The sequence below is a fragment of the Molossus molossus genome, unplaced genomic scaffold (assembly GCF_014108415.1).
Source record: "Molossus molossus isolate mMolMol1 unplaced genomic scaffold, mMolMol1.p scaffold_m16_p_5, whole genome shotgun sequence".
Taxonomy (NCBI): Eukaryota; Metazoa; Chordata; class Mammalia; order Chiroptera; family Molossidae; genus Molossus; species Molossus molossus.
Genome location: NW_023425388.1, coordinates 11388731 through 11416332, shown reverse-complemented (window position 1 = coordinate 11416332; position 27602 = coordinate 11388731). Strand labels below are relative to the sequence as shown.

The window sequence follows — 27602 nt, the reverse complement described above, 5'->3', positions numbered from 1 at the left end:
GTGGCAGGAAAACCCATTACATTTTTATTAGACATGGGGACTGCTTACTTTGCTCTGACTCACTCACCAGGGCCTCTTCCTTCCAAAACCTGTTTGATCATTGGGGTGAATGGGAGTCTTCAACGCTACCATTTCACTCAACCCCTCAGCTGTAGCCTTGGGAATCTCACTTTTAGTCATGCCTTATTTATAGAGCCATGGCACCCCATTCTCTTATTAGAGAGGGACATCTTGAATAGTCTAGGCTTTTGAGTAATAAAAAATGTAAATAAGCCTGGCTGGTGTGGCTCTGTGGTTGAGCTTCAACCCATGCACTAAGAGGTCACTGGTTCAATTCCCAGTCAGGGTACATGCCCAGGTTGTGGGCTCCATCCCCAGTGCAGGGCATGCAGGAGGCAGCCAGTCGATGCTCTCTCTCATTGATGTTTCTCTCTCTCTCTCCCTCTCCCTTCCTCTCTCTCTAAAAATCAATACAAAAAAGAAAAAATATTTTTAAAATACTGTAAATAAGATTAAGGTAATTGAAGGAAAATTTGTAAAAATTAGTCTTTTTAAACATTCTAAATCCTCTCCCTGGAGATCCAGGAGCTGCTGTGGTCTTAGGAACAATGGGGAAATGAATATTTCTCCAAATGCTGTGCAGGCTGTGGAAGCTGCCATGGCAACTGTCCCACCTCCATGGGAAAGAAAAATGGTACTTTTATTTATTTTTTTTATACTTTTATTTATTTATTTATTTACTTACTTATTTTTAATCCTCACCCAAGGATGTTTTCCCATTTATCTTCAGATAGAGCAGGAACGAGAGAGAGGGAGAGAGAGAGAGAGAAATATCAATGCGACTGGTTGCCACCCATATGACCCCAACCAGGGCCGGGGACAAACTGCAACCGTGGTACATGCCCTTGGCCAGAATTGAACCCGGGATTCTTTGGTCTGCAGGCCGACACTCTAACCGCTGAGCGAAACCTGCCAGGGCAAAAAATGGTACTTTTAAACTGAAGCCGCGGGAAAGCCCAAGCCAAATATTTCTCCAGCCAGGTACTTCCCCTGCCTCTTCTACATGCACACTAAAGGAGTGATTCATGTTATCTTTGTTACGCCTCTTAAAAATGTGAGTGTATTGCCCTGGCCGGTGTGGCTCAGTTGGTTGGGCGTTGTCTTGTGTACCAAAGGGTTGTTGGTTTGATTCCTTGTCAGGGCACATACCCAGGTTGTGAACTCAATCCCCAGTAGTGGGTATGCAGGAAGCAGTCAATGTTTCATTCTCACATTGATGTTTCTGTCTCTCTCACCCTTCCTTGCTCTCTAAAAATCAATTAAAAAATCTTTTAAAAAATTGTAAGTATATTTGCCAATGAAAAAAATTTGTTTATTAACATAAAATTGAAAGTAGATTGTTCTAAAGTTGGTTATTTCTGAACAAGTGAAGAAAAAAAAAACAAACTAAGAGGGACTAGAAAATTTGCAGAGGGATTATGTACGTTGCTGAAGGTCCATGTAAGTCAGAAAAGGTTTGTGTATGTCCCAGAGGGTCTGTGTAAGTTGCAGAGGATTCGTACAAGTTAAGGAAGGATTGTGTAGAGGGTGGGTGGGGGGATGGGAACAAAGTAAAAAAGAAATGAGGAAATGAAAAAGGTGAGAAAGAATCAAAGAAACGGATGTGCATATTGCAAAAAAGGAAAGACACTGGGAAAAAGTACAATGTCCTGAATGAATCTCAACTACAACCCAGATGGAAGGGCCCCCATCAAGTCCGGATAGGCACCCCACCGCAGTAAAGCTCATGGGGATAGCCAGTGGAGTTCATTTATCTTGAAATAAAACTGTTTCTTGTGAGTCTCCACAGAATCCTCAATCTGAGACCTACTTTTGTGAACCCAATGAGTACCTCAAGCTCCTCTTCAAGAAACAAAAACCTGTTACAGATAAATAATGTGGTGACTAGGCTTTAATATAACTGCCCTCCACTCCACCAACCTTTCAAATTTGTCGCTTCTAGGACACAGCAATTTCATGTCAAGATAATGACACTTCAGGAACGGCAGCCCATCCCTACTTTAGAAGATCAGCCAACAACCTCTTTGTTCCAGTCTCAGATCCCATTCTCTTGTCTCCCTTAGATCAGGCAGGGACAGACTTCCATACCCTACACAGGCAGGGACAACAACCAATGTCAGAAGGAAGCAGTTACAGACAACAGACCGTCCTCCCTTATCAACCCTAAAAGATTTTAGGGATGGAAGTCTCTGAGGGGAAAATGTGGCAGAATAGTAAGAAGCCAGGACAATCCCTGGGGAAGTGAAATGGGGAAACTGAGACAAGGCCAAACAGTTTGGGAAGTTTGCAGACGTGTGAATCACAGGACCTTATCTTCCCTAACCAAGGACACTTTATTTTATTTTTTTTTCTATTTACGATTTTTAAAAAATCTTTATTGTTGAATTAGAATGTATTACAGATGTTCCACATTTTTTACCCCATTGACTCCCTCCTCCCCACTCCCACCTCCCTCCCACCTTTTCCCACACTATTGTCTGTGTCCATTGGTTATGCATATAAGTTCTTTGGTTTATTTCTTCCCACCCCCCCAGCCCCTTTCCCTTTGAGCTTTGTCAGTTTAGCAACCAATTTGTACTTCTTAATCCCTTCACCTTTTTCACCCATTCCCCCAAACCCCCTCCCATCTGGCAACCAACAAAATGTTCTCTTGCCAGTATCTATGAGAATGTTTCTGTTCTATCTGTTCATTTTGTTTGTAGATTCCATTGTTGATAGATATGTATTCATTGCCATTTTGTTTCTTCATATATTTTATCTTTTTCTTCAAAAAGACCCTTCATCATTTCATATAATAACGGTTTGGTGGTGATGAACTCCTTTAACTTTTTCTTGTCTGGGAAAGCCTTTATATGGCCATCGATTCTAAATGACAGCTTTGCAGGATAGAGTAATCTTGGTTGTAGGTTCTTGCATTCCATCATTCTGAATATTTCTTGCCACTCCCTTCTGGCCTGCAAACTTTCTTTTGAGAAACCGGCTGACAGCCTTATGGGAACTCCCTTGTAGGTAACTAGCTGCCTTTCTCTTGCTGCTTTTAAGATTCTCTCTTTGTCTTGAACCTTTTGCATTTTGATGATGATGTGTCTTGGTGTGGGCCTCTTGGGGTTCATTTTGTTTGGGACTCTCTGTGCTTCCCGGACTTGTATGTCTGTTTCCTTCACCAAGTTAGGAAAGTTTTCTGCCATTATTGTTTCAAACAGGTTTTTGATTTCTTGTTCTCTCTATTCTCCTTCTGGCACCCCCGAGATGCGAATGTTGGCACGCTTGAGGTTGTCCCAGAGGCTCCTTATACTCTCCTCATTTTTTTGGATTCTTTTTTCTTTTCGCTGTTCTGATTGGGCGTTTTTTGCTTCCTTGAAGCTGTGTAAATTATTCTTTATTTCAGTTAAAGCCTACTTCGTTTCTAACTGTGCATCGATCATTTCTGACTGGTCCTTTTTTATGCTCTTGAGGCCCTCACTGAGTTCATTGAGCATCCTTGTAAGCAGTATTTTGAACTCAGCATCTGTTAGGTTGCTTATCTCCATTTCGCTTAGTTCTTTTCTTGGGGTTTTGTCTGTTCTTTCATTTGGGACCTGTTTCTTTGTCTCCTCATTTTGGCTGCCTCCCTGTGTTTGTTTCTGTGTATTACTTAACCAGCGGTATGGGGCTAGCTGAGACCAGATGCTGCTCGTTTGAAAAAATTTAGGAAAACCTGAAGCAGGATCCAAGTCAGGCCAATCTTATGGTTAAGCAAGTGCCAACAGCTTGGGTGGGCCTGAAAGTTGGGTGGGCCTGAAAGTTGGGTGGGGCGGGGCCTCAGGGAGTCAGCAGGGCGGGGCTACCAGTGTGAGCCAGGTTGCTGGAGTCCCAGATATGGCGGCTGTCTGCCACCCCAGGGAAGGGCTCACCAAAGGAACAAAGGCCTCTGACAGCACGTTTGTCCCAGAGAAAGCCCCCTCTCCAGCCCTCGCTCCAGTGCCAAACAGCTCTTCCCTGTATGTCTCTGGTGCCCCTCGAGCTGCCTCCCCTCCAAGCCCAGAGGGAGAGAGTCCGATAAGTCCGTGCGTGGGCCCTTTAAGAAGCTGCCTGGGGCTCCAGCCGCCTCAGCCTCCCTGAGCCTCAGTTCCCGCTGGTCTTTCCAGCCAGAATTTATGGGGACCTCTCCTCCTGGCACTGGAACCCTGAGCAGGGCACCTGGTGTGGGACGGGGACCCCTCAGTCCTCAGGAAGGACCTTCCCAGCCGAGGTGTCCTCCTGATTTCTATCCGCCACACGTGGGTGTGGGACCAGCCCGTTGCGCCGCTGCCCCTCCTACCAGTCTTGATGCAGCCTCTTTAATTCCGTAGTTGTAGGACTTCCATTCAGCTTGATTTCAGGCGGTTTTGAATGGTGATTGTTCTGTAGTTTTGTTGTAACTTGGATGTGGTTGTGGGAGGACGCGATACTGCGCTCACCTACGCCGCCATCTTGACCGGAAGTCCAGGACACTTTAGAGTAAATGGTTAATACCTCTCCTCCCTAACCAGAGAATACATAACTTAAATCACCCTGGCCTGGGAAAATAGAGAACAAAGACCCAATTAATGCCATTTGTGACATCTAAACCCAAGGACAAATATCACTTGGGGAATGTTAGGGCAGGAAAAGGGAAAGGGGAGAAGGGGGAGTTTTATCTCATGCACTAAACAAAGAAGTCAAGCCACCTTAGGACTTGCCAAACAAGATGACCAGAAGGGGACTTTGAAACCTAGTCTGCTATGCAAGATATCAGGCAAGGAAACTTTGAAACCTATAGGGAGAAGGGTATAAAACCCCATGAACTGCCACCAGGCCCATGCTCAGGCTAGCTGAGTTGCCTGTTTGTGCTAATATGCCAAGTATATTTTCAATAAATTTGCTTGCTTTGGTTCCTTAATAAATTCACTTGCTTTGCTTCAACGCTGCTGTCATCTGAAATCTTTCTTATAGATTGACAATCACCTAGGAAGGGGGCGTCCCCTCTGACTCAGGGGGCTGTCCAGTAACAGACTCAATAAACAAGCATACGGGGGAAGGACTCTAACAGGGTGAAGAATGATGATTATTTTTTAAAATTATTTTCCTTATTGATTTTAGAGAGAGAGGAAGGGAGAGGGGGAGAGAGAGAGAAACATCAATGAGAGAGAACATGATTGGCTGCCTCCTGCATGCCCCCCACTGGGGATCAGGCCCACAGCCTGGGCTTGTGCCCTGACCCGGAATCGATCCTGCGGCGTCTTAGTGCAGGGGTGGACGCTCAACCACTGAGGCACACCAGCCGGGCTGGATGACTATTTTCAAGGTGAATGGAAAAAGTGCAAAGTATTCCTTTCGGTAATAAGCTTTCAAATCACGTTGACACTGGTGGGCACAGGCCCGCTTTTCTCAGTACAATTCAGTCCAGCCAAGTCAAGTGCCTTGGGTGCATCTCTGTGGGCCACCAGCGCATATCGCTCCAGGCTTCAAACTCAGACCCCTTAAGCCTCCAGGTCCAGTTAATGGGGTGACTCCGTTGCGCCTGCCACGCCTTCGCAGGCGCCTTTCCAGACCGGCCCGGCGCTCTGAGCCCGGATCCCCGGCTCCGCCCGCCTTCACCCGTCCCACAATCTGCCTTTCTGGCACTTACAGCTCCACTGTGCCTGCAGGCGGAAGTGAGTAGGCGGGACACCCGCGCGCTCCGCCCCGGAAGTGGGCAGGCCGGCGCGCCCTATAACCGTCCCCACGGCCTCCCTCCCAGTAGTGTTGCGGCGGAGGCCGGTCCTGACTTTGTATCTCGCTCAAGATGGCGGCGCAGCCACCCAGCGGGATCCGCCTCAGCGCGGTGAGCAGCCGCGAGGGGTGGAGCGGCCGTGTCCCAGGAGGGCGGGCAGGCGGGCAAGCGAGGGGGGGCCGGCAGTGGGCGGTGGCGACTCTCGGCCAGGCGGCTGGGGCCGCGCTGGGGTCGGGGGAGGGGGCAGCCGTCTCGGTCCCGTCGGCGGAGCGGCTCGGCGGCGGGCAGGGCCGGGCCGGGCCGGGCTGCGTCCGGGAGACCTCAGCGTTAGGTTTCTGTTTTGCGTCCGAGGCTCTGGGGCGGGCCGGGGCCGCGGCCCCTCCTCCCGGCTCCGTCTTGGCTGTCTGGCAGCTGTGGTCCGGCGGCGAGGCCTCGGCGGCCGACTCGCCAACCTCGGACCGCGGGGCCCCTGACCCTTCCCGGCCTGCGGCCCGCGGGCACTCCAGAGGGGGAGGGAACGGCGGTTGCGGCCAGAAATGCCGGCGGCCTTGACCTCCTGGCAGCGGCGCTGGGTGCAGCGCGCCCGAACGAGTCTTTCTGACTCGTTGAAATTCCTGCCGCTTCCCTCTAGCTCAGCCCTGGTGCCGAATCATCGAGCTTTCTCTCCTCCACTCCCTTCGTCGCGTCTGTTTTGGGTTCTTGAAACTCCTTCTGCATTTCTTGAATCTGAGTATTAAATCGTAGGGAGCGGTCACACGATATGAATTAAAATTTCACATCTTAAAATGTAGGGGTGGTTTTCCTACCTGATTATCAAAAAATAAATAAAAGGTGGTGGTGGTGGTGGTCATGCAAAAATGGACATCCTCTTGGAGAATGTTGACTCTTCCCAAAGGGTGGCTACTCCAGTCTCTACATTTAACATTTGCGAGGTCACAACCAATACTTTCGAAATGGTGCATCGCCCTGCCCCTTCTTTCATTCATTTATCCAGTTTCTTAGCAGCACCTGGTATTGTCCGACTTTGTTCCTGATGAGTGTGGAATGGTATCTGGGTTTATTTTCCATTTCCTTGACTGATTGTGAAATTGAAAGTTTTTCAGATTTCACTCTTTTTGAAAAATATCCATCCTTTGCCCATTTTCCTGTTTCCTTTTTCTTTTGAGGGTTGGGGGGAATCTATTGATTACTAACCGTTCTGCACATGTTATGAATAATGGCCCTTTGGTTATATAACTGTTTGTATGAGATAGCACTTAGTTTGAATATAGAGAGCAACTTTATTCTTTCTTACTATTGGCTTTAAACATTATTTGCTAGTTGTTCATCTCCACACCTGGGCAGATTCTAATGTTTTCCAGCTAGCCTCAGGTGTTATAAAGTCTCACCTCATCTAGTTTAAAACCTGACACTCCGCGAATTGTCTCATCCTACCTTCTTCCCAGGTTGGGCCAAATTCAGGCCGAGAAACCTGTGATGGGGGAAAGGAGTGAGCTAAAGTGGAGCATGAGTCCAAATAAATGGACTGCAAACATGAGCAAAACATTAAACACACTTAAATACACCATTCCTTGCCCATCATATTTGGGGAGAAAAATTAAATTTTGACAACATAGGTTTTGGAGAGACCCCTCATACATTCTTTTGTTTCCCCTCATACATTCTTTTTTTTTGTTGTTCATTCAGATAGAGTGGGAGGGAGAGAGAGGAAGAGAGAGACAGAGAAACATCAACGTGAAAGGGACACATCGAGTGGTCACCACCCACTCGACCCAACCAGGGCCAGGGACAAACTGCAACCGAGGTACATGCCCTTAGCGGGAACCGAACCCGGGTCTCTCCAGACTGCAGGCCGACGCTCTAACCACTGAGCAACTGTCCAGGACCCCCCTCGTACATTCTTGATTGAGATGCTACCTGGGGTAAACCTTCTGAAGGAAATTCACATACATAGATGGTTTTTCCCATGTGTGCACTTGGATTCTCTTCTCCCTTCCCCTCCCCCTCCCGTGTAGCTGTCTCTGCTCTTCAAGATTGAGGTAAGGAAGAAAGCAAAGATAATGGGTCAAAACAGTCTTCAGAGGGTCCTGTATTGTTAGCTGGCTGTCTGGGCAAAGTAGTTGTCAATGTGCTAAATCTTTTGTGGATCATATGGGCTGTTTGGAACCTCGTTGACAGAAATCTCCCATCTGCAGCTTCTGGACTGGATCTCCACTGGTCTCATTGCTTTAGGACAGGAATTGGCAAACTATAGCTCATGGGCCAAATCCAGCCTGGCACCTGTTTTTGTATTGCCCAAGAGCAAAGAATGATTCTTAAATGGTTACCAAAAATAAAAATAAAAAATAAAATTTTGTAACATGAAATGAAATAGACATTTCAGTTTCCATACATAAGTTTTATTGGAATATAGCTATGCTCATTCGTTTATGTATCCCTCTCAAATGCTTACCTTAGGAGAGGGTCTAGGAATTAATAAATTAATGTGTTTGTCAAAAGCCATGAGGCGCAAAGGATGAACCATAATGTATGCAGATTTAAAACATCATTTAGTAGGTTGGGAGATGCCAGAATAGAATTTGGAGTTGTTACTGGAAAAGAGAACCTGGCCCTTGGTGGGTCTGCCTAGGACCAGTCGGTAGTGTGTGGGTTCTTAACTTTGTGCAGGAAAAATTTCAGAGGATAAGTCCAGATGAATTTTAGAGGATGGTTTTTAAAGCTGGGGACAGTGAAATAAGGAAGGGCTAGGGAAATGAGCCCAGGTTGGGCTGCTATGGCTCACTAAGAGGGCAGAGAAAAGAGGGCCATGGGGACAGGTTCAGGGGGTTTGTCTGGGACGAACTGCTGCTGCCCTGGTTGCAAGCCTCATGGGGTCCCTTAGAGTTTAGGAGATGCAGGGAGTGGGGGAGGCGCTCTGGGGAAAGAAAGCAAGCTCTAGGGCCTTTACCTTGAGGTTTTTCTCTCTCTTGCTGGTGGGAATCTTAGGGGAGGTCTCAGGGGAGGGTTTTAACAGAATATTCATCACTTTCCTAGGTGTGCTTCTCCAGGGTCTCAGTCTTTACTGATTGATTAGTCATTGCAGATGGTCCTGGTGTCACCTGCCTGGTTTTGTTGCTTTCATCTGTCTCAGTTTCCCTATTCCACTTGTCCTGGCTTACTGGCCTGTTCAGAGTGACAAAAACTTATTGAAATATTTGCTTTTTGCCTCCATGTTTCTAAGTAAAATGCTGATACTATTTTGTAGTTTTCCAGAAACCCTGCTGTGCATTTAGCTGACACTTACACACTCTTTTCACCTCCTTCCATCCTTCTAGTACTTATATATCTTGTTTTGGTTGAATTATTGTATGATTTATCACTCTTACTGTTTGTCACAAATGAATCAGCTGAAACCATGATTTTGTTTTCTTGGCTGTACAGCTTTTTGTTTTCCCTGAAGTTAATGATTTGCATTTTGTTTGCTTTTTTGCTTAGTTTTCCTCTGTACTGATTGATCACTTTTTCATTCAAACTTTCAGAGAACTAGAAAATATTTTTTAAATGTGTTCAAGATACCCCAATAGGTTGTCAGTTTTGTTTGTTCAGTTGTGATTTGGGGACTTTCCTGTATCATTTTTCTGAAAATTTCCTTCTCCTTTTCGTTGTGTCTCCATCTCACATATTCCTCTTTTGAGGTTTTCTCCCTTAGTAAGCACAGTATCTTGGTGACTGAGAGCATGGGCCTAGGTCCAATCCCTGACTGACAACTGGATATGTGACCCTGCGCAAGTTACTTCAAGTAACCTCTTTGTGCCTGAGTTTCCCATCTGAAGTATGGGGGAAATAATCTTACCCACTTCATAGGATCATTTTAAAAATTAAGTGAGTAAATGTGTATAAAGGGCTTGTGCATGCTGTAAATACTCAGGCAATATTTGCTTTTTTGTTACTGGTGGTGGTGGAGCCCATCCACCCTTCCAAAAACAGGTTTTCTAAGATCAGAGTATATGAAAAGAAAAAAATGTTACGTCATTTCTTGGAAATATGTTTTTGGTACCCTTGCTTGCTCTTTATATATAATTTGGCTGGGTTTATAATTCTAGGTTAGAAATGATTTGTCTCAGAATTTTAAAGACATGTTTAATTGTTTAATGCATTGTCTTGGGCACTTAGGCTAGAAACTTAAGTCCTTAATATCTGGAAAACTTTCTTACTTATTTAATAGATTTCTTCTCTCTATTTTTCTGTTCTCTTTTGTTTCCTCTTTCCCTTGTCTTTTCTTTCCTTTCTGGGACACTTATTCCTTTTGAATCCCTGCCTTTCTCTTACCATGTATTTCATTATTATAAACACTGTATTATTTATTTATTTTTTTAAATGAGATTTATTCTCTCTCCCTTTTTTTTTTTTTTTTTTTTTGTTGTTGTTGTACATGCCCCTAGCGGGAACCAAACCCGGGACTCTCTGGTCCACAGGCCAACGTTCAACCGCTGAGCCAAACTGGCCAGGGCTCTCCCTTTTTTTTTTTAATCCTCACCCGAGGATATTTTTCTATTTATCTTCAGATAGAGTGGGAGGGAAAGAAAGGGAGAGAGAGAGAAACATTGACGTGAGAGGGACACATCAACTGGCTGCCTCCCGCACGACCCTGACCAGGGCTGGAATCGAACCCAGGACTCATTGGTCCGAGGGCTGACGCTCTACTGCTGAGCCAGACTGGCCAGGGCCTGTCTTATTTTTTTAATATCTTCTTAAAATCTCTTGGGACAAATATTTGTTCTTATTGTTAGGCGTATTAGTCATAGTATTTTTAAAGTTTTACTTTGCATTTCCTCCGTTTATGGTTCTTTTTACTATGTGTTGTTTTGATTTCTAATGTATAGAGATAATTACCCTTCTGCTTACATTTCCAAGTGAGACACTACAAGCTGACTAAAATGTGTCCATACCTGGGTAGAGTTAGTCTTTTGGTGGGCCGTAGTGTTGGCTGATCAGTTAAGAAGGAGCCAAACTCTTCTGTTGGGGGTACCCTATGTCAGTATCTATAGATGCTAAAGAATTGAAGTGTTAGATTATAAAATAAGTATGTTTAAAATAACTATAACATTATTTTACAGTAACTTTTAAAAAGTGAGAACAGTAATAAAAAAATGTTATCCAGAAAGCACAATTGTAAAAGAAATAAATAGAACTTTTAGAAATCTTTCTGTTTTCTAGAGAGGAATTTTACATTTATTCTTTTGCTTCTGACCACCCAGCTCTTCTGAAAGCTCATTAGGGAAACATTGTTCAGTTTGCTGACTTGATTTTTATTTGTTTATTATTATGGTAAAATACACATAAACTGAAATTGACCATCTTAACCTTTTTTAAGTGTATAGTTGTGGACGAAAAGGAGCCACGTGCTAACCTGACAAGCTCAGGGAAAGCCTGTGTGGCAGCCTGCAAACTCAGAGACCTGAAGTCAGCACAAAGGGTGGTCTGAAATTAAAAACTTTCATAATTTTATTATCTTCACCCGAGGACATTTTTGCATTTATCTTCAGATAGAGTAGGAGAGAGAGCGGGAGGAAGAGAGAGAGAGAAACATCAATGTGAGAGAGACACATCAAACGGTTACCACCCACACAACCCCAACTGGGGCCAGGGACAAACTACAACTGAGGTATGTGCCCTTAGCAGCAAGAGTCCTGAACCCAGGACTCTCTGGTCTGCAGGCCAACATTCTAACCGCTGAGCCAAACTGGCCAGGGCTGAAATGAAAAACTTTTTATTTATTTATGTTTTATCCTCACCTGAGGACATTATTTCCCCCATTTTTTGTTCAGATAGAGCGGGAGGGAGAGAGAGAGGGAGAAACATCGATGTGAAAGGGACATATTGAGTGGTTGCCACTCACACGACCCCACCAAGGCCGGGGACAAACTACAACCTAGGTACGTGCCCTTAGCGGGAACCGAACCCGGGTCTCTCTGGACCGCAGGCTGACCCTCTAACTGCTGAGCCAAACTGGCCAGGGCTAAAATGAAAAACTTTTAACTAACAGCAGTTTATGGCAGGTAGTCATGTCCTAGGCTAGAATCTTCCCTGAAAAATCTCAGTCTTTACCTTACCTAAGCCTGTCTATTGTCTTTTACATCAATGATAACATTCCTTTGGAGTGTCAGGGTAAGTCCCCCTTTTTCCAGACCCCTCAGGGCACAACCAGTGCACCAGGGCCAAGACCATAAATCCTCTCATTGTTACTGTTATTTTAATTGTTAGCTATCCTGTATCCATCTACATAAAAGGTATGTGTGTCTGTCATTTAAAAAAAATTTTTTTTTTCCTTTATTGATGTTAGAGAGGAAGGAAGAGGGAGAGAGAAACATCAATGAGCAAGAATATCAATTGGCTGCCTTCTGCATGCCCCCCACTGGGGATTGGGCCCACAGTTTGGACATATACCCTGATCGGGAATCCATTCAGCGATCTCTTGGTGCATGGGTCGACACTCAACCATTGAGCCACACCACCCAGGCTGTGTGTCTGTCATTTTACTTTTTATCTAATCCCAGAGGTTTCTCCACTTTGCTTTTTCCTGCCTCCCTAATCTGTCACCAGTAGATTTCATGTAACCCACTTACATCTCCTTTTTGATTGTAATGTATAAAATAAGGTGCAAAAGTGCCTCTCTCTGGAGCATTATCTCAATCTGTTGCGATTTTGCTTCCTGGAAATTGTTGACAGTTTGGCTCAAACTTACAAAAATTCTCTATAGGTTTGAATATTTCTTATGTTGACACAGTTCAGTAGTGTTAAGTACTTTCACTCTGTTGTGTAACCAGTCTCCAAAACTCTCTTCATCTTGCAAAAGTAGACCTCTATGCCCATTATAAAATAGCTCTCTTGCCCTGGCCAGTTTGGCTCAGCGGTTAGAGCGTCGGCCTGTGGTCCGGAGAGACCCGGGTTTGGTTCCCGCTAAGGGCACGTACTTCGGTTGCAGTTTGTCCCCGGCCCTGGTTGGTCGTGTGGGTGGCAGCCACTCGATGTGTCCCTTCACACATCGAGTTTCTCTCTCTCTCTCCCTCCCACTCTATCTGTACAAAAAATGGAAAAATATCCTCGGGTGAGGATAAAAAAAAAAAAAAATAGCTCTCTTCCCCATTCCCCCAGCCCCTGACAAACAGCATTCTACTTGCTGTGAATTTGACTGCTCTAGGGACCTCATATAAATGGAATCATTAGTATTAGTCTTTTTGTGAATGGCTTATTTCACTTAGCATAATGTACTCGGGGTTCATCCATGTTGTAGCATGTGTCAGAAGTTCCTTTTTAAAGCTGAGTAATATTCCATTCCATCAATAGACTTACATTTTGGTTATCTGTTTGTTCATCCATGCACAGTTGGGTTGCTTCCACCTTTTGGCTATTGTGAATAATGCTGCTATGAGAGCCTTTCAGTACTTTTCAATATATTCTCAAAAGTGGAATTGCTAGATTATTTGGTGATTCTGTATTTAATTTATAGAGAAACCTCCATAGTGTCTGCACCATTTTATATTCCCTCAACAGGAGTTCCAGTTTTTCCACATTCTTCTTAACACTTCTTATTTTCTGGTTTTGTTGTGTTTGTGAAGTGGATTTAGGTTGCAGTTTACATTTCCCTAATAAGGATTTAGGTTTTAGTTTGTGTTTCCCCAATGATTAGTGCATCTTTCCATGTGCTTTGGTGGCCATTTGTATACCATCTTTGGAGAAATAGCTATTCAGGTCCTTTCTTTGTTTTGTCGTTGTTGTTTTAATCCTCAACTGAGGATATTTTTTCCATTGATTTTTAGATCGAATGGGAGGGAGGGAAAGAGAGAAACATTGTTCGCCCCCTACTGGAAATCAAGCTTGAAACCTGGGCGTGTGCCCTGACTGGGAATCAAACCTGGACTTCTCGGTCCATGGGATGATGCTCAATCCACTGAGCAACACCAGCTGGGTGGTCTTTGACCCACTTTGAGTTAACTTTGTAAATGGTGTAAGGTAAGGGTACAGCTTCATTCTTTTGCATATGGATATCCAGCTTTCCAAGCTATATTTGTTGAGGTTTTCTTTCCCCCCATTCAGTGGTCATTACATTACACCATTTAGGAAAATCTTCTGACCATATATATGAGAAGGTATATTTCTGGGCTGTTTGCTGACTTGCTTTTAACATCTGTTTTGAGTTGTGCCTGAGCCTGCCATCATTGGTTTCTCCAAAGAACACATCTCTTGTCTTTTACAGGGTTGCCTAGGTTAGTTACAGGGTTGCTCAGGGTAAAAGAAGGATCTCAGGGAATCTTAACTGATTCTTTTTTTTTTTTTATCCTCACCCGAGGACATTTTTGGATATTTTGTTCAGATAGAGTGGGAGGGAAAGAGAGAGAGAGAAATATCGACGTGAAAGGGACACATTGAGTGGTTGCCACCCACATGACCCAACCAGGGCCAGGGACAAACTGCAACCGAGGTACATGCCCTTAGCAGGAACCGAACCCGGGTCTCTCCAGACCGCAGGCCAAAGCTCTAACCGCTGAGCCAAACCAGCCAGGGCTTAACTGATTCTTGTAAAGACTTTCAACGTATCTTGTTTTCATATAGTACCTTTAGTATCTTTGATTCCAGAGGCACCAGAGTGTGATTCCTAAGCCTTTTTGGGATTCTTTCAAGGTCCTGGCCTGCTGCTTTTTGGGTTTATTATCTTCTGTAGGCTTTAGATTTTTCTCTTCCTAGGTTATTAAATTACTTAAGACTTCCAGTTTCCAAACTACTGACTTTTGTCTACTGTTTTCCATTGATTCTTTTTGTTCTTCTTTGTTTATATCTTTTTTTTTCTTCATTAGAGAGCAGACTCAGAACAGAGCAGAGGTAAACATTCTCCGTGTGTTTAAAAAGTTTTATATGTAAATTATTTAAAATTTGTGACTATTGATTCTTTAAAAAATCTGTGTGGTCTTCAAAGCCTCTCATTTGTGTGTGTGTGCACACGACTTTTTTTGAAATTATTTTTTAAATGTCTAGTAATTTAAAGGAATACCTATTTTGTAGGGTAGTATGTCTTTTACCTAATGTTTGGTGGAGACGAGGGGTGTCTAATACTACTGTCTGGTCAGTTTACCTAGAGTCCAGACCAAAACAGATAAGGTTTGCATTGGGCAGATTCCCTCCTTCCCATGTCATTTTACTGAGGGAGTAGGAAGGCTCACTGTGTGCTTCTCTTTTGCCAAATCTATCCCCGAGTCACTATTAAAATGGAAACCTTTGTATTCCCTTTAAGCACCTCTCTCTAACCCCCAGTGCATCCCTATTTTTAAATCTTATTTTTGTTTTGTTTTTTAATCCTCACCCGAGGACATTTTTGCATTTATCTTCAGATAGAGCAGGAGGGAGAAAGGAAGAAAGAGAGAGAGAAACATTGATGTGAGAGAGAGACACATCGACTGGTTGCCACCCACACAACCCCAACCAGGCTGGGGACGAACTGCAACTGAGGTACGTGCCCTTAGTGGGAACCGAACCTGGGACTCTCTGTGGGCCCACACTCTCAACTGCTGAGCCAAACGGCCAGGACTTATTTTTGTTCTTAATCTTACCTTTTTTATTTGAGGATCTTGCAGATTTTCCTTATTTGTATGCGCTTAGTTGTGCCTTCAAAAGAATACATTTAACAATTTTTATTATTTTTTAAATATGTTTTTATTGATTTTTTTTAGAGAGAGAGAAAGGGAGAGGGAGAGAGAGAAGCATTGATGTGAGAGAGAAAGAAAGATCAATCGGCTGCCTCCTGCATGTCCCCTACTGGGGATCAAGCCCGAAACCCTGGTGTGTACTCTGATGGGTAATTGAACTTGGACCTCTCAGTCCATGGGATAACGCTCAATCCACTGAACCACACCAGTGGAGCAAGAATACATTTTTTAAAAATATGTTTTTACTGATTTTTTAGAGATAGAGGAAGGGAGAGAGAAATAGAAACATCTGTGTGAGAGAGACATCGATTGGCTGCCTCCTACATGCCCCCCTGCTGGGGATCAAGCCTGAAACCCGGGCATGTGCCCTAACAGGAAATCGAACCAGGACCTCTCAGTCCATGGAATGACTCTCAGTCCACTGAGCCACATTGGCCGGGCAAGGAATACATTTTTTAAACACACTTATGTTCCAGGGATTCTAAGCATTTACAAATACTAAGTCATTTAATTCTCTTAACAACCTTGTAAGCTGATAATGTTATCCTCATTTTTACAGATGACAAAACTTGAGGCACAGAGGTTAAATTTACTGCCCAGGATCACATACCTAATACATTCTATACCATGGGGTGTGTGTGTGTGTGTGTGTGTGTGTGTGTGTGTGTGTGTGTTACACTGTTGCTTCAGCTGTTCAGGAATGATTTTCTTTCCAGTTAATGACACGTTCTAGAGAATAGTATCAAGAATAGTTGAAAATAATTGCTTTTGCTTGAATACCTGAAAAGCCACTGTTTAGCATTCATTGTTTCTCACTGATGCCTTCTTTGCTTTGCTCTCCTGGGACTCTTACTCAAGAACAGTTTGTACAGTGTCACTTTGGAGCCTGAAGTCATTATAAATGAAATTTGACATTCCTACCACCACACTCTGCCATACATCTAAAATCAAAGTATTGCAACATGGACCCAAATACTACATTGCTAACTCCAGCTTTCACACCTGACAGAAATGAGTAAAATAGAAACCTTAAGGGTTTATGGTGGTTGGTTAATCATTTTCTCTTTTGGAAGCTAGAGGTTTTATATCTCAATGCCATGTTCCATAGTAAGATTTAGAAAGGTTGAGCAGCGTGCCATTAATAAAATTTTTATGCCCTGGCCGGTTTGGCTTAGCAGTTAGAGCATCGGCCTGCGGTACAGAGAGACCCGGGTTCGGTTCCCGCTAAGGGTGCGTACCTCGGTTGCAGTTTGTCCCCGGCCCTGGTTGGTCGTGCGGTGGCAGCCACTCGATGTGTCCCTTTCACATTAATGTTTCTCTCTCTCTTCCTCTCTCTCCCTCCCACTCTTTCTGAACAAAAAATGGAAAAATGTCCTAGGGTGAGGATAAAAATAAAATAAAATAAAATTTTTTGAATGACGATTGTGAAAGGGGAGGGACTGTGACTGCTGGTAGATTAATTAGAGAAGAGGCTTCTTGTACACAATGAAAATATGGCCATTGATTAAAAAAATTTTTTTAAACAATTAAAATGTGTTTCTATTGATTTTTTTTTTTTTTTTTTTTTTTTTTTTAGAGAGAGGAAGGGAGAAAGAGACAGAAACATTGACCAGTTGCCTCCTGCATGCCCCACAACCCGGGCATGTGCCCTGACCAGGAATTTAACTATGGGAGGACACTCCATCCACTGAGCCATATCAGCTGAGCTGGACTTGATTTTAATTAAAGGCTCTGGGATGTATGTTTTAGAAAGTCTGAATTGCTTATATTCCACATTACATGAATGTATTCTGCAGAAAATCCAAATTACACATAGCCCCAATTGTAATACAATTTCTTATGTGTATTTCAACCTAATGGTGAATGAGTTCTTGGGGATTATTCAAAATCTAGTTGGGACAGAGAAAAGCAGACCTCTCTCTGACACCTTGTGGCTGCAGCTGAGCACTACAAATGTTGCTGATTTAGTTTATAATCAAATTACATTTCTAGGGCTCTTCACAGGAAACACTTGAAGCGCCTCTTTTTTCCCTTGAATATGAGAGAATCTGTTCAAAATGAACACACAAAATCCTTATTGCATGGAATTTCTCTGCATGTTGAAATATTCAGGCCTTTGAAACACGTTTTTATTGATTTTTTTTTAAGAGAGAGAAACGTCAACGAGAGAGAAACATTGATAGGCCGCCTCCTGCACATCCCCCACCAGATATTAAGCCCAAAACCCAGGCATGTGCCTTGACCATGAATTGAACCGGGACCTCTCAGACCATGGGATGTCATTCAATCCAGTGAGCCACACCAGCCGGGCCAAGCCTCAGCGTTTTAAAACCATTTGTATGTTTTTGTACATTTGATATTTACATTACTCAGGAATTTTGAGATTCCTTATACCATTGGCATATTAGGTATTAATGTGAATGAATTCAAAATCCCTGGAAATCAAGAAGGTTTGTTGCATTTGAACTCTTTGACATTGTTTAAAGGGTTTATAGGTGTATTCTACTCTACTGCCATAGGTTCAACTATGATGACTTTTCAAGAGACCACCAGAAAAGCCTGTTGATTAATAAGCAAATCTGAGTTTATTAAGCCTAATGTACTGAGTAGAAAACACCTGCCTTGACACACAGCCTCAGTTGTGTCTCACAGTAGGGAGATTAAGGAAATGGTATTTATAGGATTTTAGGAAGTTGGCTGGGTGATTTTGAGTTAGTTCTTGCAAGGTTGGTAAATTTGGGATTGGGCAATTTATGATGTCATGGCTTTGGATTGGTGGATATAAGGGTTTTGGAGAAAGTCTTAAGTAAACTATTTAGTTGATTAACAGCCTTCTCTCCCAGGGATCTTATCTTCTAGGTAATGTTTTCCAGGTATATCCTGAAAGAAGCAACTAAGTTATTTTTAGTTGATCTCAGTGTTGTTTAATGCAAAGACAGAAAATTATATTGATTTTATTAAACAAAAAGTCTCGTGGCTGAAGGCTTTTCTGAAAGAAAGGGTTTATTGAGCCAAATAGTAGCCAAAAAAGGACCAGGTCCTAGGGTATGAAGTCTAAACCACCAGCAGCAGGGCTAGGTGGAGAAGACAAACATGTCCACATTTCTGGAGTTGATGGGCACTTTTTTTTTTTAATCTTTATTGTTGAATGTATTACAAATATTCCTCATTTTTCCCCCATTGACCTCCTCCTCCCCACTCCCACCCCCCTCCCACCTTTTCCCACACTATTGTCTATGTCCACTGGTTATGCATATAAGTTCTTTGGTTTATATCTTCCCACCCCCCCAACCCCTTTCCCTTTGAGGTTTGTCAGTCTAGCAACCAGTTTGTTCTTCTTAATCCCTTCACCTTTTTCACCCATTCACCCAACGCCCCCCCCCCCAATCTGGCAACCAACAAAATGTTCTCTGTATCTATGAGAATGTTTCTGTCTCCCTGTTCATTTTGTTTGTAGATTCCATTGTTGATAGATATGTATTCATTGCCATTTTGTTTGTTCATACATTTTATCTTTTTCCTCAAAAAGACCCTTCATCATTTCATATAATAACGGCTTGGTGGTAATGAACTACTTTAACTTTTTCTTGTCTGGGAAACTCTTTATATGGCTATCGATTCTAAATGACAGCTTTGCAGGATAGAGTAATCTTGGTTATAGGTTCTTGCTTTTCATCACTCTGAGTATTTCTTGCCACTCCCTTCTGGCCTGCAAAGTTTCTTTTGAGAAATCGGCTGACAGCCTTATGGGAACTCCTTTGTAGGTAACTAACTGCTTTTCTCTTGCTGCTTTTAAGATTCTCTCTTTGTCTTGAACCTTTTGCATTTTGATGATGTTGTGTCTTGGTGTGGGCCTCTTGGGGTTCATTTTGTTTGGGACTCTCTGTGCTTCCCGGACTTGTATGTCTGTTTCCTTCACCAAGTTAGGAAAGTTTTCTGCCATTATTGTTTCAAACAGGTTTTCAATTTCTTGTTCTCTCTCTTCTCCTTCTGGCACCCCCGAGATGCGAATGTTGGCACGCTTGAAGTTGTCCCAGAGGCTCCTTACACTATCCTCATTTTTCTGGATTCTTTTTTCTTTTTGCTGTTCTGATTGGGCATTTTTTGTTTCCTTATATGGATGGTTTGCTTCTTGGATTTACCTACTCTACTATCGAATCTGTGTAAATTATTCTTTATTTCAGTTAATGCCTCCTTCATTTCTGACTGTGCACCCATCATCACTGACTGGTCCTCTTTTATGCTCTTGAGGCCCTCCCTAAGTTCGCTGAGGTTCTCACTAAGTTCATTGAGCATCCTTATAAGCAGTATTTTGAAGTCAGCATCTGTTAGGTTGCTTATCTCCATTTCGCTTAGTTCTTTTCTTGGGGTTTTGTCTGTTCTTTCATTTGGGACCTGTTTCTTTGTCTCCTCATTTTGGCTGCCTCCCTGTGTTTGTTTCTGTGTATTACTTAATGAGAGGTATGGGGCTAGGTGAGACCAGATACTGCTTGTTTGAAAGAATTTAGGAAAAACCCGAAGCAGGATCCAAGACAGGCCAATCCTATGGTTAAGCAAGTGCCAACAGCTTGGGTGGGCCTGAAAGTTGGGTGGGGCAGGGCCTCAGGGAATCACCAAGTCGTGGCTACCGGTGTGAGCCAGGTTGCAGGAGTCCCAGATATGGCAACTGTCTGCTGCCCCAGGGAAGGGCTCACCAAAGGAACAAAGGCCTCCTACAGCACGTTTGTTTTGGAGAAAGCCCCCTCTCCAGCCCTGGCTCCAGTGCCAAACAGCTCAGTTCTTCCCTGTATGTCTCTGGTGCCCCTCGAGCTGCCTCCCTTCCAAGCTTAGAGGGAGGGAGTTCGATAAGTCCGTGCGCGGGCCCTTTAAGGAGCTGCCTGGGGCTCCAGCCTCGTCAGCCTCCCTGAGCCTCAGTCCCCACTGGTTTTTCCAGCCTTAAGTTATGGGGACTTCTCTTCCTGGCACTGGAACCCTGAGCGGGGTGCCTGGTGTGGGACGGGGACCCCTCAGTCCTCAGGGAGGACCTTCCCAGCCGAGGTGTCCTCCTGATTTTTATCCGCCACACGTGGGTGTGAGACCAGCCCGTTGGCCTCTGCCCCTCCTCCCAGTCTGGATGTGGCTGCTGCTTTAATTCCATAGTTGTAGGATTTCCATTCAGCTTGATTTCAGGCAGTTTTGAATGATGGTTGTTCTATAGTTTAGTTGTAACTTTGATGTGGTTGTGGGAGGACGCGATACCGCGTTTACCTACGCCGCTTTCTTGACCGGAAGTCGATGGGCACTTTTATACATTATGTTTTGGAAAAGACAAATGCAAGTTGTTTTGAAATAATTTATTTATTTATTTTAATCCTCATGCGAGGACATTTTTTTTTCTTCTATTTTTCTGTTCAGATAGAGTGGGAGGGAGAGAGAGGAAGAGAGAGAGAGAGAGAAACATCGATGTGAAAGGGACACATCAAGTGGTTGCCACCCACATGACCCAACCAGGGCCGGGGACAAACTGCAACCTAGGTATGTGTCCTTAGTGGAAATCGAACTTGGGTCTCTGGACCGAAGGCCGACTCTCTAACCACTGAGCCAAACCGTCCAGGGCTTGAAAGAATTTATATTGGCTACAGATATAAGGGGGGTGGGGTGGGAAGAGGTGAAGCTTGGGCAGTCCTGAGATAGGTGCACAGCCAGTAAGGAAGAGGTTTACCACTTTTTTGATTGGTTGTGGGAAACTATCCTAAAAGTTCATGTATTAGCAGGATGCTGTGGAGTCTGATGGTCACTACAGAAGTTGATACAAAGCTCCAACATATAGTTAGGAATATAAGCAGTCTGTTGTTAGTTGTCCCACAGGTATTGACTGGTACTTTCACTCTCTTACCCACTATACTTTAACTTAGAATCTCAAAATTTTTCTCTTCTCAGTTTCTGTTCCTAAAAGTAAGACCTGAATTAACTTACATGAATCACTGTTTTGTTTCAGCTTTGCCCGAGATTTTTACATACAAATTCTACTAGTCACACTTGGCCATTCAGTGCAGTTGCTGAATTAATAGGTATGTAAAATTGACATTTCATATGTAACCTATTGCTTGCAATTAAGTTTTAAAACAAACTTTTCATTGAAAAATTATGTAAATGTGCTTTTTAAAAAATAAGTTTTATTGATTTTTTTTTTTTAGAAAGAGGAAGGGAGAGAAAGATAGAAACACTGATTGGCTCCCTCCTACTGGGGATCTAGCCCAAAACCTGGGCATGTGCCCTGACCAGGAATAGAACTGGGACCTCTCAGTCCATGGTCTAATGCTCAGTCCACTTAGCCACACCAACCAGGTGTAAATGTGCTTTAAAAAAAAAAAAAAAAAATTTTTTTTAAATTGATTTGAGAGAGAGACATCGATGAGAGAGAACATTGATGGGCTGCCTCCACCATGTCCTCCAGTGGGGATTTGGCCCACAACCTGGACATGTGGCCTGACTGGGAATCCAACCAGTGACCTCGGTGCATGGGTGGACACTCAACCATTGAGCTATACCAGCAGGGCTAAATGTGCTTTTTTTTTTTTTTTTTTTTTTTTTAATCCTCACCCGAGGACATTTTTCCATTTTTTGCACAGATATAGTGGGAGGGAGAGAGAGGAAGAGAGAGAGAGAGGGAAACATCGATGTGAAAGGGACACATCGAGTGGCTGCCACCCGCACGACCAACCAGGGCCGGGGACAGACTGCAACCGAGGTACATGCCCTTAGCGGGAACCGAACCCGGGTCTCTCCAGACCGCAGGCGGATGCTCTAACCGCTGAGCCAAACCGGCCAGGGCCTAAATATGCTTTTTTAAAAACACAAACGTATTTTAAAAACACAGGTAAACATTACCTAGTATAACAGGTATTCAAATGGATGTCAAATTAGTGAAATTAATCACAGTTCAACCTTTCCTATATTACTGTCAAAATGTATTAATTTGCTAAGTTTATAAAGCATTTATGTTGAAAGGTATTTTTTTGGGGGGTTTTTTTTTTTGGTACGTGTCCCTAGTGGGGACCGAACCTGGGACTCTCTGGTCCCAGGCCGATGCTCCAACCACTGAGCCAAACTGGCCAGGGCCAAAAGTATTTTTATTCTGATTATAAAAGAAATAGATCTGCAGAAAATGAAAATTGTTGTTTTTGTTTTTTTTTCTAAATAGTTGGGAAGTATGTAAAGCATAGAATGGATTCAACTTCCTGGTGTTAGTAAGTAGGAGGATTAATGTTATGTTAGAATTCGTGGTAACAAATTCTTGTTTCCTCCAATAGTGATCAAGGCATAGGATTGTATTTTAATAGTGTCTTAGTGAGCATGAGAATGGTAAGGTTGTGATCAGATTTACATTATGAGTATTATTTTTTTCTTAGGAAGATTCATGCACATGAATTTTCTTTTAATTTAAGCCTATGTTTGAGAAACATAATAAAGGGTGATTGTATTCCCAGATACACTTTACATTCTTTATCAGGGAAGGGTCTGTCTTAGAAAAGAAGCAACTTTTGAGCATCCTTCTTTTCTTTGATATGGTTAGATTTTCTAGAGTCTCCCAGGTAACATACTGTTCAGGTGGTGGTGGTGGTGTTTTTTGTTTGTTTATCCTCACCCAAGGATATTTTTCCACTGGTTTATTTTTAATTTTTTTTTTCTCAGCCTAGGATATTGTTCCATTGATTTTCAGATAGAGTGGCAGGGAGGGAGGCAGAGAGAGAGAGAGAAAAAGAGAGAGAGAAACATCGATGTGAGAGAGACACATTAGTTTGGTTGCCTCCCACAAGACCCCAACCAGGGCTGGGGACAGAACTGCAATCAAGGTATGTGTCCTTGTCCTGAATTGAACCCTTGATTCTTTGGTCTGAGGGCTGATGCTCTAACTGCTGAACCAAACCAGCCAGGGCTTTCCATTGATGTTTAGAGAGAGTGGAAGGGCAGGGAGGGAAAGAGGGAAGGAGGTGGGGGTGAGGGGAGAGAGAGACAGACAGAGAGACATCAGTTGGTTGCCTCCTGCATGTGCCCAATCAAACCGCAACCCAGGACTGGGAATCGAACCCAAGACCCTTCAGTGCTCAGTCTGACACTCCCAACTGTTGAGCCAAATGGGTCAGGGTTTGTTCAGGTGTTTGTTTTTATATCCCTGAGTGGATATGCTATAGTGTTGCAGCTATTCACTGTCATTCTTTTTTTATGGGAACCTGGAGGATCTGCCCAACCTGGGTTTGTTCATTTACATAGAGTGATTCTCTAGTAGAGCAACTGAAAGTCATGGTGCTCTTGGTGGTGTATCAGATTTTAAGTTTTTATTTTATTTAATTAGTTAATTTATTTAATCCTCACCTGAGGATATTTTTCCATTGATTTTTCAGATAGAATGGGAGGAAGGGCGAGAGACAGGCAGATAGACATTGATTGGTTGCCTCCCGAGCAACCCGAACCAGGGCTGGGGATCGAACTGCAACTGGGTACGTGCCCTTGACCCGAACCGAACCTGCAACTCTTTGGTCTGCAGGCTGATGCTCTAACCACTAAGCAACCGGCCAGGGCAGGTTTGTTTTTGTTTTTCTTTATTGATTCCAGAGAGGCAGACTCCTGCACCCCCCCCCCCCCGGGATTTGGCCCACAACCTGGGCATGTGCATGACCAGGAATCAAACCGGTGACCTTTTGGTGCATAGGTTGATGCTCAACCACTGAACCACACGGTCTGGGCTGGCCACATTTTAAGTTTTTAATGAAACATTGTCTTTCCTGAGGTGGTTGATTTTTAAAAGATTATTTGGTTTTATTAATTATAGGCTACCTTATGTAAGGAGAGTTTGAGAACCATTATTTATATTATAATAAACACTTTAAAATATACCTCAAAGTATTTTTGGTCAGTTAGGGATATTTGAATGGATCACAAGTTAATTTTATTACTGCTACTGTTGAAAAAAAAATTTTTTATGTATTCCTTCTTACTTACCTATTCAGAGAGAAACAAGGTTGCTGAACCAAGGGTGTTATTGGCCTGGTTGGTTTGGCTCAGTAGTTAGCCATCGGCCCGCTGACTGATGAGTTGAGGATTCGATTCGATTCCGGTCAAGGGCACGTACCTCAGTTGTGGTTCGTTCCCAGCCCTGATCAGGTCGTGCAGGAGGCAACCAGTCAGTGTGGCTCTAACACATTGATGTTTCTCTCTCTCTTTCTCTCTCTCTCTCTCTCCCTTCCTCCCTCCCTCCCTCCCTCCCTCCCTCCCTCTCTCTGTCCCTCCCTCCCTCCCTCTCTCTGTCCCTCCCTCCCTCCTTCCCTCCCTCTCTCCCTCTCTCCCTTCCCACTCTATCTAGTGATAGATGGAAAAATATCCTCCGGTGAGGAATACAAAAATAAATAAATAAAAATAAACAAGGGTGTTAAACAGGAGGTGTAGAAGTGTAAACACCACCAGAAATTTTGGTTAGATTCTATTAAAAAATAAAATTCAACCGAGTAAATTTGGAGATCTAATTATTCTGAAGCCATTCATGAATGGGGCAGCATCCCATCTAGCAACTAGAAGAGCCCTTGAGGGGTTGTACAAAATGGAAGAATTTTATATGATGCAGGGTAGGGAAGCTGTTAGTGAAAGAAAAGAAAGGGTTATTTTGGGAATATCTGTGTGTATGTTTGGGAGGGAGTTTTCATTATCCTGTGCCTTGCCTTGCCTGTTTTTTCTGTGAGGGATGGAGAACCTGTGTAGATCACTCTTACTGGTGCTTGATCAGAAAATTCCAGACCGGTTAAGATTAATTAAGATAATATTTCTGGGAGAGGCTAAAGCTGCAGTTAGATCAGGTATTAAAATCTAGGTTTGGTATCGTGGGTTTTTAGCTTGAGGGACACCATTTTGGGCCTGTGGTTTTCTCTTTAACAATTGAAAAGGGCCACAATTTGAAGAACTCTATAGAAGAGAAACCTTCATCTATGTATACAGCTTAGCAGTAAATGATGCTGCTTTCTCATTTGTTCAGCAACTACATTGTGTCCCTTCACATCAAGTCGAGTGCTGGTTGAGTGACATCAGCTTTTAGCTTCCCTGTGATAGATAGCCAGGGTGGTTTTTTGGGCAGAAGACCTTGATTATCTCTGTTGTACAGTGATTCCTACTTTTACACTTTTTCATCATAGTAGGTACCAGTATTTGCTGTGTGTATAATGAATGGAGGGTTTTGGAAAGAATTATATAATAGTCAATGAGCGATATATAACAGGGTGCAATTTTTCAGTTTCATGTTTTCAAATCATAGGCGTCCTTAACATTTCAACTTTTTAAAGTCCTTAAAATATTGTATTATGGTGCTTGTTAAAGGATTGCTCTGAACTAACTGGATTAAAAAATACACAAACAAAATTTTTCAAAACTTTTTTGTTTTTCAGATAATGCATACGATCCTGATGTGAATGCTAAACAGATATGGATTGACAAAACAGTGATAAATAGCCACATATGCTTGACATTCACTGATAATGGGAATGGTATGACTTCAGATAAATTACATAAAATGTTAAGGTATGTAAAAGTGTCACACTTTATCTAGTGTAAGGGTTTCATGTGTCATATTTATTGTCTGTGTTTTTGTTTTTAAACATGAAATTCTCTAGTGTTAGGTTATTAGGCATTCTCTACCATCATTCTTTTACCACTCTCCACCATGTCTGACTGAATCTAAATTTCCACCTTTTTTTTATAGAGTTGTAGCACATTGATATCAGTTATTTATACTTTAGTGTAAATTAGTTTTAAGCAGTATTTCTAATAAGACTTACCACTTTGGGATGGGATGTAATTTATCCCAAAATGATTCTTCAGAGGATGAGGAAGCAGCATAAAATAGTCGTAAGGCCTTGGACTCTAGGGTCACAATATAGAATGCTAAAATACTCAGCAAAGGTACAGGGTAGAAGGAGAATTTGGTAGCAGAGGCCTTTCTACTGTTCCTCAAATACTCCTTATGCTGCCAACAGTCAAGGTGACCCCATCGGTAATCATACTACCGTAGGCTTGCTGAGAACAAGAGAATCATTCACACTTACAGGAAGAGATTTCAGGGGGTGCAATTTCAAGACCCCAGGGACCCAAATTATAACTCAGCCATTTAGCCAGGATGTGCCAGGCCAAGAGCTAAGAGCTCCTGTTTTAGTGTTTGTAATCCTTAAATACCCTCTGCTATAGACTTGGTTTTCTTCATCTCAGAGATGGGAAAACATTCAGAGGCAGATTAAAATTTATTTGCCCAAGATAATACATCTAGGTAGGATGAGGCCATTATACAAAACCAGGCTCTTGCCGTATTACAGTTTTTGAATGAAAAACTTGAAGATTATATGCATTTATTTTTTAAATCTTTCTCTTTTTTTTTAGCTTTGGCTTCAGTGACAAAGTCACCATGAATGGTCATGTCCCAGTTGGATTGTATGGGAATGGTTTCAAGTCAGGTTCTATGCGTTTGGGTAAAGATGCAATTGTTTTTACCAAAAATGGAGAAAGCATGAGCGTGGGCCTCTTGTCTCAGACCTACTTGGAAGCCATAAACGCAGAACATGTTATTGTCCCAATAGTGGCCTTCAACAAACACCATATCCTTTGATTTTGAAGTGGAAACTATATAGAAACTCTGAAAAAATAATGTGAACCATTCTATCCTTTTGCCTTCTCCAGATTCTTGTTTTTTTGTAGTTGTTAATCCTCACTCATTGATTTTTTTAGAGAGAATGGGAGGGAGAGGGAAAGAGAGAGATGTAAGAGAGACACATGGATTGGTTACCTCCTATATGTGCCACCTGATTGGGGCTGGGGATTGAACCTGCAACCCAGGTATATGTCCTTGACCAGGAATTTAAGCCTTGACCCTTCAGTTTGAGGACCACCGCTCTAACCACTGAGCAACACTGGCCAGGGCCAGATTCTTGTTTTTTCAATCACACCTTCCATGTTAGCTTCTGTTCCTGTCCCTGCCTTGATTCTACATCTGCGGCTAAGCGTTTGTCCCTCTATTCTCTGTGGGAATTGTGTCATGGAAATTCTTAGCGTTAGGTGGTTGCATTTCATGTTGAACTTCCTGTAGCCTTCCTCTTTATTTTAATCTTACTGTGCTCTGGTAAGACTTGTGGTCT

General features: G+C 43.0%; 1 protein-coding gene across 2 annotated transcripts in view; it reads left to right on the top strand.

Annotated features, from left to right (window-relative positions):
• The first annotated feature begins 21430 nt into the window (after positions 1 to 21430).
• Positions 21431 to 27602, top strand: part of MORC3 (MORC family CW-type zinc finger 3) — a 37948-nt gene continuing 31776 nt past the window's right edge. For both annotated transcript variants that reach the window (XM_036242397.1, XM_036242396.1), the window contains exons 1-3: positions 21431 to 21503; positions 25866 to 25998; positions 26851 to 27065. In XM_036242397.1, the coding sequence (XP_036098290.1) occupies positions 25967 to 25998; positions 26851 to 27065 (247 nt within the window). In that variant the 5' untranslated portion in view covers positions 21431 to 21503; positions 25866 to 25966. The remainder of the gene's footprint in view (positions 21504 to 25865; positions 25999 to 26850; positions 27066 to 27602) is intronic.